The sequence below is a fragment of the Mustelus asterias genome, unplaced genomic scaffold (genome assembly GCF_964213995.1).
Source record: "Mustelus asterias unplaced genomic scaffold, sMusAst1.hap1.1 HAP1_SCAFFOLD_808, whole genome shotgun sequence".
Lineage (NCBI taxonomy): Eukaryota > Metazoa > Chordata > Chondrichthyes > Carcharhiniformes > Triakidae > Mustelus > Mustelus asterias.
The window spans coordinates 137,471-156,150 of NW_027590755.1; the positions used below are offsets into that span (position 1 = coordinate 137,471).

The 18,680-nt window shown below is 40.2% G+C and overlaps 1 protein-coding gene across 5 annotated transcripts in view; it reads left to right on the forward strand.

The window, feature by feature from the left end:
- The window catches only part of aebp2 (AE binding protein 2), a 110,494-nt gene that overhangs the window by 77,542 nt on the left and 14,272 nt on the right, over positions 1–18,680 (forward strand). For 2 of the 5 annotated variants that reach the window (XM_078205542.1, XM_078205544.1), the window contains exons 8-9: positions 6,322–6,411; positions 11,626–13,027. In XM_078205542.1, the coding sequence (XP_078061668.1) occupies positions 6,322–6,373 (52 nt within the window). In that variant the 3' untranslated portion in view covers positions 6,374–6,411; positions 11,626–13,027. Of the gene's footprint in view, positions 1–6,321; positions 6,412–11,625; positions 13,028–18,680 lie in introns of those variants that run through there. The other 3 variants (XM_078205545.1, XM_078205546.1, XM_078205543.1) reach the window with 3 other exon arrangements.

The window sequence follows — 18,680 nt, forward strand, 5'->3', positions numbered from 1 at the left end:
CCGAAGGGCTTGTTCCTGTGCTGTAATTTTCTTTGTTCTTTGTTCACTGCGAGTTGTTTCGTGCAATCTACATTTCATGGCTATTTCAAAGAAGTATTGCTGCTAGCTGAAATTAAGTTTGAGCTGATTTTGGTCCATTTTTAAGCAGGTTCGTTTGAGTTGAAATATTTCATGACATGCTGACCTCATTTTCAGCGTGCACAAAGAAAAGCCTTAAAATTAGTTGGATAGTTGAAGAAATTGCCCAATACATATTTCTTTCAGTAGTTTGTTATACTGATTGGTTAGCTGGAAATGTTAGGGATTCTGTTTATAAAGATGAAAGTAATGGCTTGATCTCACATCATTACAGTTTTGTGTTTGAAGCCCTACTGTGTGAAATTAGTCTTATAGAATTTTGTTTTTGTTGAGGAAATGGCAGAAGTGCATCAGGACTTGTATTGAATTACATCTGGGCTAGGAGTGAGAATTTTTGATATCTTTAATGATGTGACTTTAGTTGTTTGATTTCATGTTTTTTTTATGTATTGAATTTCAGTTTTAAACCATCTTTATGCTGAGGTAAAGGGTTGCTGAGCAAAGGGTTGAGAACATAGCAAAGTAACGTTCTTTGTTCAATGTGTTTATTGATTCAAAATGCCACCATCCAGCTACCACATGGCTGTATCCTCCTCAAACTTGCATTATGATTATGGGTTATTTCAGTTCCAACTTCAAGAAGTGCCTAGAACAATTTGACATTTCAATTTTTCAAGTTTGCATCTTTGATTGCTTCTTAATCTTGACATTTCAAAGTAGCTTTCTGCCCTCTGCAAACAAGATTAATGCTGCTCAAGGCCATCAGTTAGGACAAACAAGGTATCTTGAGAGTAGAAGCTTTTATCCCAATTACTTGTGTGCAGATTTAAACTAAGATTCTAGTGTGAAAGGCAATTACTACAGCATGCTCTGTATAGTTCTACCTCCTGCGTACAGTTGAAAGTAGAGTATTGGCAGCAACTATGTACAGCTGGGGTGAAAACGCAGAGGGAAGACGCATATGTGAACTTGTAGCCGTGACAGATTTCAGTTTCTCACCACAGCAGAAAATTCCTTGTAAATAATCATTGTTTTATAGGTTGTTTTCAAATGCTTAGAACCACATTAGTAATGTTTTGATATGGAGAGTATCAACATTACAAAATCTTAAATTATTACAAATGATATTTCCATTCCACTCGTCACTACAAGTCTAGTCTTCCCACAGTGATGCTGCTGAAGTCATGAACCTCTGATGGTTTATGGATAAAAACTTGCTTTCTGCAAATTCTGATCCCAGAATCATACTTTCTAATGACCTTTTGAATATGACCTTTGAAGAACCAAATTTTTTTTCTTTTAAGATATTCTCATTAATCATTGAGTGAAAGCTCCCAGTCATGTAAATTTAGCAAAATGCAGCTCTGGCTGAGAGAAGGCAGTGTTTCTTCAGGCACGATTGCCATTTTAGTGTGTGTTTTTGTGACAGTACATGGGGGCACTGACACGTAGTACCACAAAGAATGCAGTTCAACCACACTGTATTGGGAGGCAACAAGCAGAAGGCCGATTTGATGTTTGTTTGTGTTCACTGGCTGTGAGGTTTGACTTGAGAAATAAATGTGTAGTACAACAAATCACTCCTTGATTCTAGGAATGTTTCTAATAGATTCCAAGCTAAGAAGTGTTTGGCTCATGCACTGTCATTTTCATGGTCGTAATACAAGGAAGGTGGACTAGTGTGGATATTTAAGCTATATATTTATGATATGTGAGCATGTTGCTGGAAAATTATACAGGATGCAGAAGGGGATGTCAGAATAAATATTGACTGGTTTTGCTGTGGCTTAGCATTTTGGATTAAGGATAATTGGTGAGATGTGGAACAACATGTATGAGACTGGTAACCAGGCGACATTTTGATAGAGTACTGAAGGCTGGTTTGTGGGTGACTGTGTTTGGAAACATTGTGCAAGGAAGTTGTTGGCTATCAGTGGGAGAGAAGAGTCAGCATTGGGCCTACATGCATTAATCTGGCATATTTTGTGACATGGATATGTTTGCTTGACGGTTGATCCTTAGAGTGAATATTGCCATGGCAAAGCATGAAGGTAGAATGGGAGATTGAAACTATGGCAAAATCTGAATTGAAGAGTGTCAAGAGAGCAGAAAACTGTCGGTGTTGGTGGACATGTAGTGTTTGTGGCTGGGGTGTTTGTGGTCATTTAATCGATTCATCAGTTTTGTACAGCCTAAAGAGAACAGCACTTAAGTGTGCCAGCAAGTAAGGAAAGGAAGTAGGAAGAATGGCGCAGAACCCTGAATGCATTCATCGTCAGAGAGTTGGAGATTAGACTGAGAAATCATTGACACAAGCATGTGGAACTACTTGATCAAAAACAAGAAACACGATCACATACAAAGCCCATAGATATGCCAAGGAAAACAATCATTTGTATGTCATCCCAGCTTGGGTCCTGATGTAGAGTAGTCTCATTTTGGCAAAATTCAATTTAGAATTGTTAGATTTCAGGAAAAAATGTCACGCTAGATCAGTGTTGTTGACTTCTGATTGCCACTGTTTTGCATGCATATTTGGTTTGAAGCTTACTTTTGGTAAACTAAACTGCAATCTATTGTGATGAGAGGGTCTGTGCCTACTATCTGTATACGTAGAATTTTATTCTGGGGAAATAGCTTTGTGGTGGTTACTGGAATAATGACCCAGAGACTTGAGTTCAAATCGTGCCGCAGCCACTGGGGAATTAAAATTAGATAAAATAAATAAACTGGAATAAAAAGTTGGTATCAGTACGGGGGAACCATGAAACTACTGGAGTGTTGTTGTAAAAACTCATCTGGTTTATCAAAGTCCTTTCGGGAAGGAAATCTGCTACTCTTAACCCAGTCTGGCCTCCATGTGTGCTCAGGCCCACAAAAATGTGGATGGCTTGTAACTTCCCTCTGAGGTGGTCTATTAAGTCATTCAGTTGTATTCACAAAGGCAGTTTGCCATGTCTATCTCAAAGGCAATAGGGGCCCCAAATGCTAACCTTGCCAGTGACACTCCGTTCCTGTGAATGAATAAAAATGGAAAAATCTAAGTTTCAATTTTGGTGTCTGCACAATCTTTGGAAAACAAAATGTTGACATTGTAAATGCAAAATTTGTAAATATTCTAAACACTTAGCCAATCTGCGTAGTATTATAGACAGAATGCTGCTGGAGATGCCTCAATTTTTCCATTTACAGGATTACCCTTGCAGCAAAACATTTTTGCACTTTGAAAATTATCCTTCATCAGACATTATGCGTGGCTACAAAATGTGGACTGGAGGAATATCCATTCTTAATGGATTTTAACTGTCTCTCCCAATCCTCAAAAATTTCACGTGAAGCTGAACAAAAGCTGCCGTACTTCTAATTTTTCAGTAAAACAAGAGTTTTTTTGTTACAAGAAACAGATTTGTTACAAGTGCTGATTTTTTAACTGCTTGGGCAGCATACCTTTTATAAAGATTCTATATCGTCAGTCCAGACAAGCTGGTGGTCATCTATGCATCTTGTTTTTAAAAGAAAACTCATCAGGTTCTACATACCATTCAGGTTTTCTACAGAATCTTACATCCTGGCAGCAAGTTCCTTGTAGTTCCTTTGCCAGATTTTGTTGTAAATTCTATGGTCAGTAAGGTTGTTTTTGTACTGCAATGTAACTAGTAATGGTGCTGCAGTTTCTTTTATTCTCCTAGCTTCTCCATTTGACTAGACAATAAATTCTAGACTCCAACTGGCTGGGCTCCCCAAAATGTGATGTCTCCTGCTAGCTAGCTAACTGAAATGTAGAAGTATTTATAAAAACGACAGTATATTACTTAAAATAGGGACTTGCTATGTATGTATATTGTATACCTATTTGTCATATTTCATTGCACAACATGGCTTAAACTCCATTTCATCTGAAAATTGCACTTGATCTTGATATTGAGGGTAACGCTGAGAGGGGTGGACTCGCATTTAAATAAAATTCACTGCCCAGACCGCCAACCAGTATGGGGAAGTGTTTAAATGCAAATTACTGTGGATGCTGGAATCTGAAACCAAAAGAGAAAATGCTGGAATAGAACATAGAAAGCCACAGCACAAACAGGCCCTTCGGCCCACAAGTTGCGCCGATCACATCCCCACCTCTAGGCCTATCTATAGCCCTCAATCCCATTAAATCCCATGTACTCATCCAGAAGTCTCTTAAAAGACCCCAACGAGTTTGCCTCCACCACCACCGACGTCAGCCGATTCCACTCACCCACCACCCTCTGAGTGAAAAACTTACCCCTGACATCCCCCCTGTACCTACCCCCCAGCACCTTAAACCTGTGTCCTCTCGTAGCAACCATTTCAGCCCTTGGAAATAGCCTCTGAGAGTCCACCCTATCCAGACCCCTCAACATCTTGTAAACCTCTATCAGGTCACCTCTCATCCTTCGTCTCTCCAGGGAGAAGAGACCAAGCTCCCTCAACCTATCCTCAGGAATATCTCAGCAGGTTTGGCAGCATCTTTCAGGAGAGAAAAGAGCTGACATTTCAAGCCTAGATGACCCTATGTCAAACCTTTGTCAAAGCTGACATTTCGAGTCCAGATGACCCTTTATCAAGGCTTTGACAAAGGGTCATCTGGGCTCGAAACGTCAGCTCTTTTCTCTCCTTACAGATGCTGCCAGACCTGCTGAGATTTGCCAGAATTTTCTGTTTTGGTTATGGGGGTGTATTTGTTTTCTAATATAGACTGGGTTTCTGTTAACCCATTTAGTAATGCTGAAACTGTAGTAAATTGAGTAATTTTGAAGATTATAATTCATCCAGAACTACAAAAAATTCACCTTAAATATTTGATGCCTTCCCCATTTCTATTCCGACTGTGCTTCTCATTCTCTTTGCATTTTATCTCTAGTTGCTATGTCGTATTTTGCTGTTTCTAATAATTATGAAATCCTTTCACCTCTTTTGTTCCGCTTCCAGCGTAAAAACCTTTTCTGATTGGTTCATAGAATATGGGTGTTACTGGTTAGGTCAGCATTTATTGCCCTCTAGAAGGTGGTGATGAGCTGCCGCCTCGAATCACTGCAATCCAAGTGCTGTTAGGGAGTGAGTTGTAGGGTTTTGATCCAGCGACAGGAAGGGTGATGTAGTTCCAAGCAATATAGTGTGCGACTTGGCAAGGAACTTGCAGGTTGTGGTGTTCCCATGCATTTTCTGCCCATGTACTTCTAAGTTATAGAGGTCACAGGTTTAAAAGATGCTATCAAAGGGGCATTGATGAGTTGCTGCAGTGCACTTGTAGATGATACACACTGCTGCCATTGTGCATTGGTGGTGGGTGGGGTGCCAATCAAGTGGGCTGTTTTGCCATGGATGGTATTGAGTTTTTTGAGTGTTGCTGGAGCTGCACTCATCCAGGCAAGAAGAAAGTATTCCATCTCACTTCTGACTTGTGCCTTGTTAGATGGTGGCCAGGCTTTGGGGAGTCAGGAGGTTGCTCAGTATTCCCAGCAGCTGACCTCTTGTAGTCACAGTATTTACATAGCTGAATCAGTTTCTGGTCAGTGATAATATTCAGGATGTTGACAGTGGGGTGATTAGATTCTCTCTCGTTGGAGATGGTCATTGCCTGGCACTATAGTGGCCTGAATGTTACTTGCCACTTTGCAATTGGATCCATGACACTAATCAGTTTAATGTGGAGAATACTGCAAAGTCACATTCTGGTGGATGATGACCCTAATCTCCACCATTGGTTTAACCTGTGATTGTATTCATTGCAGGTCCCCATAATGAATGGGGCAAATCTCTTTAGACCTTTACAAAGTTAATAACCATTTCATGGTCGAACCATGCGGTGGATCAGGAAATTCGTTGTATTCCAAATTGTGGTTTCTGGGCTTAAATTCCCATATTTGGGCAGCAGAAATCAGGCATTGTTATAATTAAAATGCTGCATTTCTTTGCTTCATAGAAAATACTTTGTTTTCTTAAAGTCTTATACTAGCATGTTTGTGTTCAGTAAATCTGATGAATCAAATCTTTAAAATGTGAGTTAGGTGGTTGTAGATTTTTATTTAATAGAGAATTGTGCTCTTCAGACTGGTACACACATTGCTATTCTTCAGTTTAAGAGTCAGTTCTTTTGGCTTGGTTAAAAATAGGAATAAAGTCTTAATTACACACCAATAGTACAATTTTGTGCTGCAGCAGTGTAATGTACTTCAGAATAATTCAGCTTTGAGCTGTTTTTACTTGTACTGACAGGCCGACTGGCTCCATACAACATTATGAACATGGCTCCATGGTTGACACATGACAACTAAACTTCACTTAAGTCTAGAAGAATCAGCACAGGTAGGGATAAAAATAAAACTCAATCTGCATTCTGCTAGTATTGTTGCAAGTGTACCTTCAAGGCAGGTCACATTTTTATACAAATAGAGATTTTGTTCGTAATCTTTTTAAAGAGAAATAATTCATTCAATGCAATTCACCCCATGTGCCACTGAAAACAACATCGTTCGAGTCGAACCAGTCTTTCATTTGTTTGCATCTTCTACTTAACTGATCTCTCCCCAATAAGTCAAGGGAATCCATAAACTCATGGCAATCACTGAACTAAATAGTTCCTAAGTATAGAGGAAAAAACAAATCAAAGAATCATGCAGCACAGAAGGAGGCCATTCAGCCCACTGAATCTGCACGGGCTCTTTCGAAGAGCAGTCCAATTAGTTTCAATTCTCCTGTCTTTTCCTCTATTCCTGTAATTTTTCCCCCTCTTTCAATTATTTATCCAATTCAGTTTTGAAAGATATTATTGAATCGATCCATGACCCAATCAAGTAACGCATTCCAAATCCTAACAACTCATTGTGTGATGTAGGTTTTTTTCCCCCATGTCACCTTTGGTTCTTTTGCCAATTACTTTAAACCTGTGCCCTCTGGTTATCAGCCCTCAGGCATGGGAAACTAACTTACTCTGTCTAAACCCTTCTATCAAAACTCCTCTCACCAGTGTTTCGAGGAAATTAATTCTGAAGAGCTGTTGGCCTAAACAGCAACAATGGTGAAGTTTGGGTTCATTTATAAAGTACACAGATTTTACCTTTATGGTTTCACAGAATTAAAATTCATAGCTAGGTAATTTGTAAAGCAACCCATCTGATAATTGTGCAGTTCATTTTTAAAACATACCGTTAAATGTTATGTGCAAGCAATACGGGGTTCCTGGTGATGGAAGGAAACAAATATTGAAAGTGTAAAAATAAATGCAGGGACCAGTTTTTAAAACTGTTAAGCTTTAAAAACCGTTAACCTGTCAGTGAGGATCCCACAATTAGCTGACTTAATGGCATTCTTTTGTTTAGTTAATAAAAGATAACAATATTATTGTTTCATTATATGAGGAAAAGCATTATCTTTATCATGCCATCTGTCATCTTCACTTTGTGTATACGAGGCTGGTTCTGCACTATATCCTTTCCTCCTCCTTGACAGAATTCTAACTTGTTAGGAATACTAGAAAGAGCTTATGTCATTCGGCACGCTCTGCTCTTGGTGCTGCTGGTCCTGGTTCTTTTCTCTCACCTTTGCCAGCTTCAAGTAGTCTGGCCTTTGTTTTGCAATTATTAGATTCGCTATTCTGTGCCGCCCACCTCTTTAGAGGCCCAAATGTTCATTAAAATGTGGTATCTGTGTCCTAGGAATCATCACAAAGGCAATGGAATTTTGGCCTTTATTTATATTCCATCCCTCTTTTTAGAAAGGATTGGAATAAAGATGGGGTGGATGTTTTGCCACTGCCTTGCAAAGCCCAGATAAAAACAAATTAGCTTTAACAAAGGGTCATCCGGATTCAAAACATCAGCTCTTTTCTCTTCTTACAGATGCTGCCAGACCTGCTGAGATTTTCAAGCATTTTCTCTTTTGCTTGCAAAGCCGCAGTTAGATTATATCTGGAGTAATATGCACAATTCTAGAAACCACAACTTGGAATGGATAATATTGGCCTTTAAAGGAGTCCAGGACAAATTCACCAAATTGTTCCCAAGGGTTAGATTACAAGGAGAAACTGCTGAAACTAGATTTGTAGTATAGTGGGGCATAAATATAAAATTGACTCAGTAACAGGTTGCAAAATGTGGTTGTGTATGATGTTTTACAGACTGGGGGGTGGCTTGAAAAGTGTTGTCCAAGAGTCAGTTTCAGGTCCATTGTTAATTTTTTTAAAGCAATTTATATTGAGAGTGTAATTTGCAGCATTAGAAAGCTTGTCAGTTATGTAAAGCTTGGCAAAGCCACAGATGGTGATGAGGATAGTTATAGGCTTCAGGTTGATGCAAAATGGTGAAATGGGAAGATAGTATATACAATTAATGGCAGAATTTTGAAAAGTGTAATGAACAGAGAGAATTTGGTGTCTGTATACACACTTGTAAAGGTGGAAGAATAAGTTGATTTTTTTAAAACTGTGGGTTACTTGAATTTGTAAATGGAGAATAGAGCAGAAAAGCCAAGGGATCATGCTAGCTTAATTATTTCAAATCTGAGATCAAAACTTTTTGCTGGAAAAAGAGTACAAAAGGATGTGGAGTCAAACACGGCATGTGGATAAAGTTGAGATACAGGCCAGTCATGGTATGATTGGATGGTGGAGTAGCCCTACTTTCGGGAGGGCGTTGGGATGAATGACCAATTCCAGCTTTTATATACCTGTCAGTTAATGGCATGCTCGGTCAGCAGCTGAAAGGTATGCAGATCAAAGTTTCTGGGATAGAAGAACCATGCAGGTAGAGGAATATGAAACTATTGCTCCCAAGACTTCATATTTGTAAAAGATTTGGAAATCAAAGCAGTCTTATCAATGCTGAGCTCAAACACCCTAAAGGAACATTTTAAAGGTAGTCACTTTCCAGGGAACATTCTTTTAGCTGTCAAGCTCAAGGATACCTAGTTCTACCTTGAAACCAGTTTGAGTTTGATCGGGGTTAGTGGTTAATTGTAGGACCTGACCTGCCGCTTACGTCCTTTCCACCTAAAATTAGTCAAATGAAAGCAATTCAAAGTTGTTTTTATGTTTCAGCAAATCTCCATTCCTCTGATTAGTTTTGGCTGAAAGTGTCCAGCATGACACATTTTGCCGTTTCTGTTCTGTTTTAGGTTCACTATTAATTCAAGACTGTTGAATCTGACTGGGCAAACTGATACAAATTTGACAATTTGATGGACCGCAAAATGCAATTTGAACAATTCTGAAGTCCCTTCTGCAGCAGAAAATGGACCTTCGTGCTTCCTGACCAAGCAGGCATGTGTCCCTGTTAAAAGTCCAGAATTGGTTGCAAGCACTCCTTGGAATCAGTTGGAGAAATACCAGGCACCAAATCAGTGTCAACTAATTGCAGTACTGTCCTGTGCCTATGCAAAATATTCATTTTAATGCATTTCTTTGATCAGCCATTTAAGAATAGTGTCAAAAACCTCTTCTGCAAATAGTGCTTCGCCCTTCAGGTTGTAGCTCATACAGTTTAGTGTATAATGAATTGAAGACTTCACCTGGGTCGTGCTTCAAGATCTTTTTTTAAGAAAAAACAACTTTAGCACCATAGCTAAAGGACCGGAATATCCGTTTTGTCTAAATTTCATTTTGAGACTGCCTCTACCAACTGCTACTTTTAGTATGGGAAAACACCCACGAGTGGGCTGATTCTCCTGTTCTGGCTAACAAAGTGCAAGAGAAAACTCTGAAAAGTATGCCTGAGAATGTTCTGTTGAAAATGTTCATTGCACTGTGACAGGGACTTTGAGCAGTTTGGGTCTGAATAAATGGGCAGTTTTTTTTCAGATTCAATGAAGTACTGTTATCCTGGAGTTCCAGTTTTACAAAAAATAGTTATCCCCAACAATCTTCCACATCATAGAATCCCTACAGTGCAGAAAGAGGCCATTTGGCCCATCGAGTCTGTACCGACCACAATCCCACCCAGGCCCTACCCCCATATTTACCCGCTAATCCTGCTAACCTGCGCATCTCAGGACACTAAGGGGCAATTTTAGCATGGCCAATCAACCTAACTGTGGGAGGAAACCGGAGCACCCGGAGGAAACCCACGCAGACACGAGGAGAATGTGCAAACTCCACACGCAGTGACCCGAGCCGGGAATCGAACCCAGGTCCCTGGAGCTGTGAAGCAGCAGTGCTAACCACTGTGTTACCGTGCCGCCCGAAAGGGGCGCCCTAAAGATGAGGCATCATCGAGAACAGAAACAAAATGAGAGAGTTAAAAGTTGAACTGGTCTTTCCTAAAACAAGCAGGTGGTGTGGGCCTGGGTAAGATGCTGTTTGGAAAGTCGGTGCAGACTCGATGGGCTGAATGGCTTCCTTCTGCGTTGTAGGGATTCTATGGAAGTTAATAATTAGAGGATTTAAATGGAAAGGCCAAATGAAACTTCAGTTAAGGCTTACCATTTCCTTAGATAACTTTACAGTTCTTAATTCCTCTGGATATGCAATTGGAAGGATTTGGAATGGTGGGGTGGTGAGTGCATTGAGTGCAGGAGTAATTACTTTGTGTATTAGCATACTCCTGCTGTCAATTTTTCTCTCAGTAAATTTGATTGGTCCCTTTGACAGCTGCACTGAGAACAGTTGTCACCCTTTAATTCAGTCGGTGTGCTTGCACATGTATATATGGGGAAGGGGTAGGAAGCCATGCAATTTACTTAACATCATTTTTGATGTGTGTTATGGGTGGACAGGAAAGTGTAAAGTAAAGTTTATTTATTAGTCACAAGTAAGGCTTACATTAACACTGCAATGAAGTTACTGTGAAATTCCCCTAGTGGCCACAGTCTGGCCCCTGTTCGGGTCAATGCATTCTAACCAGCATGTCTTTGAGAACATGGGAGGAAACCAGAGCACCCGGAGGAAACCCACGCAGACACAGGGAGAATGTGCAAACTCCACACACAACCCAAGCTGGGAATCAAACCCAGGTCCCTGGCGCTGTGAAGCAGTAGTGCTAACCACTGTGCTACCCCAAAATCTGGCTGAGTTTATTTATTTCCCTCAAGTTATTTTGCAGGTTTTCTTGTTCCAAGGTTTCTGAACAGTGCTTTTGATTTAAAAAATCCAGCCTGTAGATAAATGTGTTTTTTTAAAATTGAAGAATGGATGTTTACAGGTGAGCATTTAGTTTATTCATGTCGCTACTGACCCCTGAGCAATCCAAACTAAATCAGTGTCTTACTCTGTGCTCTCCTGATAACCTCCAATTCTTCAAATGTTTGTTCCGTCTTTCCTGTAAAAGATCTCCCTCAACTGCTCCTTGTGGCTGTGCATTCCATGTACTATGAAACAAGCTTACTTCAGCAAAATCTTGTTAAAAATAATAAATATTTGGCATCAGGACATGCTAAACTTTGAGTAGTTACAAAGAGCAAGGGTTATATAATCATAATTAGTCACTTAGCTTCTGTTGATGAGTTTTATTGAAATAGTTTCTGAGCATTTTGCAACTCACTTTAGATGCAAGTTTATATAAATAACTTCTTGATTTCTTCCCCCTACAGGACAATGCCACAGAAAAGGCTGAAAAGGAGGTAAGGCCGAATCTGGGAACCAGGAAGGTGTCGAATTTAGCCGCCATGTCTGAAATAGAATATTGCACATTAGAATCACTTTTTTTTCTCCCAGTCCTAGCTGATTATTTGTACTAAAAGCAAACTTTGGGAGAATGGATCTGAAGCTCTAGTTGGACTCGCACTCCACCTCTTCGACATGAGACGGTACAATGAGAAAAACTCTACAGGGAATGTTTGGCATCTAACAGGGGGGGAAAGTGCAATGAGAAACTTCCTCCTTGGGACTTGTTCGCTTGCTGCTTCAGGCTGTGCCCCTTTCTAATCTAAATCAAGATTTCAAATTTCATGAAAGGTTTTAAAAGGAAACAAAAAACCTAAAACTGTCTAACTTCTGATTGGAGTGGAGACACTTTTTATTATTTTCTCTTGGTTGCTGCATATGGCGTAACAACCTCAGTTTAACTAGGTACATTGTAATGGGTTTTCTTTAATCTGTATCTTTTCTTTCCAATTATCTTTACAGTAAGGGTTCATGAATTAATGTTTCTGAACTGTACTGTACGACTTCAACGTTCAATATAAAACTGATCTCAGATGTTGAAAGTTAAATAATTTCTGCTGCCACTGTAGGATGTTGATCTTTTTGGGGTATAAAAGCTGGAAAGTTTTATTTTGTTGCACCAAAGCTTGCTGCATAGAAGATCTTAGAGACAAGATTAACCAAGTGATCGCATTGTTGATAATCTTCATGCTTGCGTGTATACCACGTGAAAGAGAGCCTGTATTTTTACTTGTACGAAGATGGGAAAAATTCTAGATTATTCTGTAACATCCTAGTCTTAGTTTCAGAAGGTATAAAGAGTTGCATATAGATAATAGTAAATTGCTTGTAAATATTTCTGCAGATTTGTAATATATTTTTATACTTGTACTGTAGAATTCAATTTTGGTTTACCTTTTAGAAGCATGGAAGCAAATTTTGAAATGTATATATTATGGTAGAACAAAATGTTGAAGGATAATGTAATTTTCTTGAATGCCAGAATAACTGTTAACAAAAAACCCCTCAAAAAGCACCTTTCCTAATAATAAATATAAAGTGGCGTTTGTTGTTTTCTGCAACTGCCAATTACTACTGCTAATGTCTTAATGTATTGTGCAGGATGTAAACAGCATGACTTGGATTGTGTCTTTAAATTTATTAGATTTCCTGGTCAGTGGCAGGCTTTTTAAAAAAGCCTGTAGTACCCTTGTTTCGCACAGTTGTAAACCCTTCATGCAATGTGTCCTTACTTGAGCACTTCATCTGTATCCTTTGCTTCGTTCTGCATCTAAATTGACTTGCTACTGCTTTCTCGGCTACTTTTTTATAATAAAGTATAAAATGAAATATTTGGTATTTTGTGTCTTTAGTCAGTTGTGCTGTATATCAAAATTATGATGGTGCAGTTGGTTGTATTGCTGGTCTTATGCGTACAAACCAAACGGTGAATGCGTGTTACTCTATGAAAAAAAACCCATAAAGTTACATTGAATTTGCAGGACAAAATGATCTATGTTTATGTTCCACCCGATGCTCCCCTTCAGCATAACCTTTCTTTCTCATGCTTATCTAACTTCACCTTTAAATGAATCAGTGACTTATCATTGATAAATTTGAGATCAATTTGTTCTGGTTATTACAAAATACAAGGACCCTTCAAAGCAAAGCCAGGCTGATGTTTACCTTTGCAGGAGTAATTGGCTGCCTGACTATAAAAACAAAGTCTAATGAAGCAGAAGGATTTGCGAGCTGCCACAACACCAAATAAAAATGTTGGAGGAATGAGCATTAAGCTCTGACTGTGAAGAGAAATGACTTTAACATTTTAACGGCTCTGATTTTTAAAGGTGGCTCCTGAAGATCCCAGATTCCAATTGAACATTTTTAATTTTTTCAAAAGAATCCCTTGCGCTGAATTTGCTCATTTAGGTCAAGATGCTGAATTATTCTTCTCTCACCGGGATTTTTTGAGATGAATGCCAGAGAGGTGCTAAAGGAAGAGGAGAGTGTGAAAATTGCTTGGGCAAGTCTAATGCTGTTTATCAGGAGCCAGGACTGTCTGCTTCAACAATAGAGCTAGTCTGTAAAGTAGAAGTGATGCCAGCAAGCCACGCAAAGGAAATTATTTAATTCCTGTGGCATAATATTTTATTCATGGGTATTTTTGGTCACTCGAGCTTTCATCTGATTAAAGTAGTTGACAGTGCAGCCAATTTTTAAAATATTGATTCACAGGATTTGGGTGTGACTGACGAGGCGAGCATTCATTGCCCATCCCCAATTGCCCAAGACGACGCTGGTGAGCTGCATCATTTTGAATGCAATTGATTGGTTTGCGAGTCAATTGCAGAGGCCAGTCCAGAGTCAATCACATTTACAATGGGCCTGGAGTCACATACTTACCAGACACATCATGGACAGCAATTTTCCTTCCCTGAAGCACATTCATGAACCAGCTGGGTAAGACAATTCAGTAGATTTATGACTACAATTACTGATGCTACATTTTTATTAGTCGAGTTTATTAATATTGAGTTTGCATGTTCTCACCATTTCATAGAATAGAGTCCCTATTGTACAGAAGGAGGCCATTCAGCTGATCTGGTCTGCGCTGAGTATTTTACCCAAGCCCTATCCCTGCAATCCCACGTATTTACCTCATTAATCCTCCTAATTTACACATCTTGGGACACTAAGGGGCAAGTTAGCATGGCCACTCCACCCAACCTGCACGCCTTCGGACTGTGGGAGGAAACTGAAGGAAACCCACACACTCACAGGGAGAACGTGCAAACTCCACACAGTCGCCCAAGGCCAGAATTGAACCAGGTTTCTGGCGCTGTGAGGCAGCAGTACTGAACACTCTGCCACCAGGCCACCCAAAAGTCAACTTCAGCTTGAGCCTGAGCACAGGTATAATCCATGCGAGAGCTGTTTAGCCAGCTGAACTACCCAGCTGCCATCCCTGAAGTTGCCTAGATGTCGGGTATCCACTAAAGATCCCACGTTCTAATTTAAAGTAGCATGAAAACCTGCTGTCATGGCAGTATTGGTGTGATTCAGTCATAGCACTCTATCCAGCTTGAGATGCTTAAGCACAAAATGTGCAGTACTGTGGAAGTTATCTTTTGGGTGAGATGTTGTGTAAAGCCCTATCTGCCCTTGGATATAAAAGGTTACATGCCGCTATTTTGCAGTGAGACTTTCATGGGGATCATTGTTTTTCTCAGTATCATTGATAGCACTTTTCTCGTCGTTTGCTGCTTATGGACCTTCCTCTGTTACCATTGTTGTGGGTCTTAGATGGAGTTGCCTATGGTTTGGCTTTACAGATACTGCTGAGGCAAGGTTTGTAAATTTTATTGAATATTCTATGAATTGTGTACAGTACAGGCTTAGCACAAGGCTCGACATAGAACTGTCTCAGCATATTCTGTTATGCTATCTTACATCACTGATGCCATCTGTCTATTTACATAATTAAAATTAATCTTTTATACTACATTTCCAGTGTGTAAATTGGCAAGCCACATTTCCTGCATTAAATCAGTAACTACACCTCAAAAATGCATAATTGGCTGTAAAATGTTTTGAGGCATCCGTATATGAATACAAGTTCTTTCTATTCATTTTAACAGTTGTCTTGATCTCATTCTGACCCAAATGTATATATATTATGATATCTTTTGCATTCTTACGGTCTTGAATTGTACTTGATGGTTACATTAGATGTTGGAGTGTGAAATGATGCCATGTATAAATGCAAGTTCTTATTGAATGAATGTCACAGTACATCTTGGTTGATTAGCGATCTGTATTTACCTACCCACATAGCAAGATGTCTTTAAAAAAAACTGGGCTATTGGCAGTGTGGATTATAGAATGCTTACAGTACTGGAAGACCGGATGTGTTTTTCTACTGGGTTTCTCTGCAAGAACAACTCGCACGGTCCCACACTCCCTGCCTTTTCCCTGTAGCCCTGCAATTGTTTTCTCTTCGGATAATTAAATTTCTTTTGAATGCCACGATTAAATCTGTCTCTACCACTCTCGGGCAGTAGAATGCAGATCCTAACCACTCTGCATTTTAAAAAAAATCCCTCATGCCATCTTCAGTGTATTTGTCTAAAATCAATGTCCTCTGGTTCTCTTGAACGGACCACTTTCTACCAATCCTCTGTCCAAACCCCTCATGATTATTTGCATCATATTTTGTTGGATTTTATGTATTTGCTTCAGATACAAGTTTTTTTATTGTTCCCTCAGGCTCCTAAACCTTTCCAGTTAGTTGAGATTTATCTGCTTGCGATGAAGCTGTCACTGGAATAGCAATGGACTGATAGGTTATTTTCCTATTGTCCAATCATCCAGGACTTGAAAATCATAGAATAAAATCTCAACAGTGCAGAAAGAGGCCATTAGGCCCATTGAGTCTGCACCGTTTCTCCAACAGCATCTGAGACAGGCTCATCCTATCCCCGTAATTTACCCCACTAATCCACCTAACCTGCACATCCACCATGGGAAGAAACTGGAGCACCAGAAGGAAATCCACGCTGACACGGGAGAATATGCAAACTCCACACAGTCACCCAAGGCTGGAATTGAACCCGGCTCCCTGGAGCGGTGATGCAGTAATGCTAGCCATTGTGCAACCATGCTGCCTATGGTGGTCAGTAGTTATGGTCTAGCTCTGGCTGGCCAAATGTCCGACTGGAACCTTGGTTCATATTAATGATGCCTGACACCAAATAACAAAGCTTGAATTGTTATTGAATAGCTGAAAGCTATAAATCATAGTGGGGGTTGGGAGAAGAGAGAAGGCCACCCACCACAACTGTCCCCTTCCCAACACACCGGAGGAAATGCAGGGAGGTTGCCACAGTTTCCTGACGATCTCCCCACATGAAATGAGCCTATCCTGAAAAGGTGGAGGTGAAGTTACCATTAATAGGCCAATCAATTGGCTGCTGCCATTTGCTCTTCTAGGAGTATGCTGTGGTGGCGGGAACACATCAGTCTTCCCTCCCAAAGCCCACCGTCCCGATTTTATCAGCTCATTTCCTGCCTCCTAGCCCATTTCCAGAAAACTAGTAAAATCCAGCCTGTACCCCTCCCACACACTATTTACAGGAACTAGAAATCCTGTTTACAAGGCATTAAATCTGGAGATTGAAATGGAGGTTGATTAATTTACTTCTATGATAATGTATAGAGTGCCAACATTGAGGTATAACTATGTCCAAATTATTGGGCAGGTGTATTAAGCAGTTAGGGTGGTGTGTCCAGTTCTGGATATTTACTTCAGGAAGGTTGCCAAGGCCTTGTGCTGGGTGCAGGTAGATTCACTAAGATGAGAGGTTTTAGATTTGAGGAGAAGCCAAAGCACCTGGGCTGTGTTCATTAGAGCAAAGGGGATTAAAAGGAAATTTGATGAGATTGAAATTGAGAGGCTTTGATCAATCGAAGGGAAAAATCTATTCCACTAGCTGAGTCAGAAAAAGAGGTTTGTGAATGTTATTTTGTAAAGGGCTATTTGGAGCTGGAATTGCCTAACAGAAATAATCTAAAAGCAGAATCTGCTTTAGCTTTGAAAAGCAAGTGGGTAAATATTTGGAAATATGGTATGGTCAGAGGAACAGGATCTAGTTTTTGGATTTCAGACGGTCAACATAGCTACAATAGGCTAAGTGCCCACCCTCTGTACTCTTGATTCTTTTGGTAGCACAGTGATTAGCCCTGCTGCCTCTCTGCGCCAGGGACATGGGTTCAATTCCGGTTTTGGATGACTGTGTGGAGTCTGCACACTTTCCCTCTGTCAACATGGATTTCCTCTGGGTGCTCCAGTTTCCGCCCATACTTCATGGGTGGGTTATGTTGATTGGCATGCTAAATTGCCTCTTAGTGTCAGGGGAATTGGCAGGGTAAATGCATGGGGTTGCAGAGATAGGGCCTGGGTGCGATGGTTGTCGGCGCAGATTCTCAATGGGCTTAATGGCCACGTTCGGCACTGTAGGGATTCTCTGAAGACTGCAAATTCAGTGTTGTCCTTTTGGACAATGAGCTGCTATCTTATTCAGCACAACTGAATGGCTTAATGGGCTATTTCAATGGAAATTAAAAGTCAACCTCTCTGCTGTGGATCTGGAGTGACATGTAGGTCCAGACTGGGCAAGGAAGAATCCAGGATGGATATGAACCCAGGTCCCTGGTGCTGTGAGGCAGCAGTGCTATCCACTGTGCCACCATGCCACCCAAAGCAGATTTCCTTCCTCAAAGGACATTGGTGATCCTGATTTTTTTTTTTTACCCTTACGCTGCTCATGTTTTAAACTCTTAGCTTTTAATTCCAAACTTATTTAATTAACTAAATTTGAATTTCCCAGCCACATAGTCATCACTATTCATACAAGGAATGGGAGCAGAAGAAGGAGGCTCTCGAGCTTTCTCCACCATTCAATAAGATCATGGCTGATTTGTTTGTGTTTTGAATTCCACATTCCCAGCTGCTCACAATAACATTTGACTCTCTGCCCCAACAAGAATTTACCTCTGCTGTAAAATATTTAATGATCCCACCTCCACCCCCTTCTGAGGCAGAGTTTCAAAGGAGCACAACCGTCCAAGAAAGCATTTCTCCTAATCTCTGTCCTCTAAGGGTGATCCCTAATTTTAAAACAGTGCCCCTCCACCCCCCCCTTAAGTTCTGGACTCACCCACAAACTTAGAAACATAGAAACTAGAAGCAGGTGTAGGCCATTCATTTTGATCATGGCTGATTGTCCAATTCAATATACTGATTTCCCTCCTCCCCCCTTCCTCTAATATCCATTGATCCCTTTAGCTCCTAGAGCTATATGTAATTTAGTCTTGAAATCAGACAAATGTTTTGGCCCCAACTACATTCTGTGGTAGTGAATTCCACACATTCACCACCCTCTGGGTAAATAAATTTCTCCTCACCTCCGTTCTAAAAGGTTTACTCCTTATCCTCAATCTA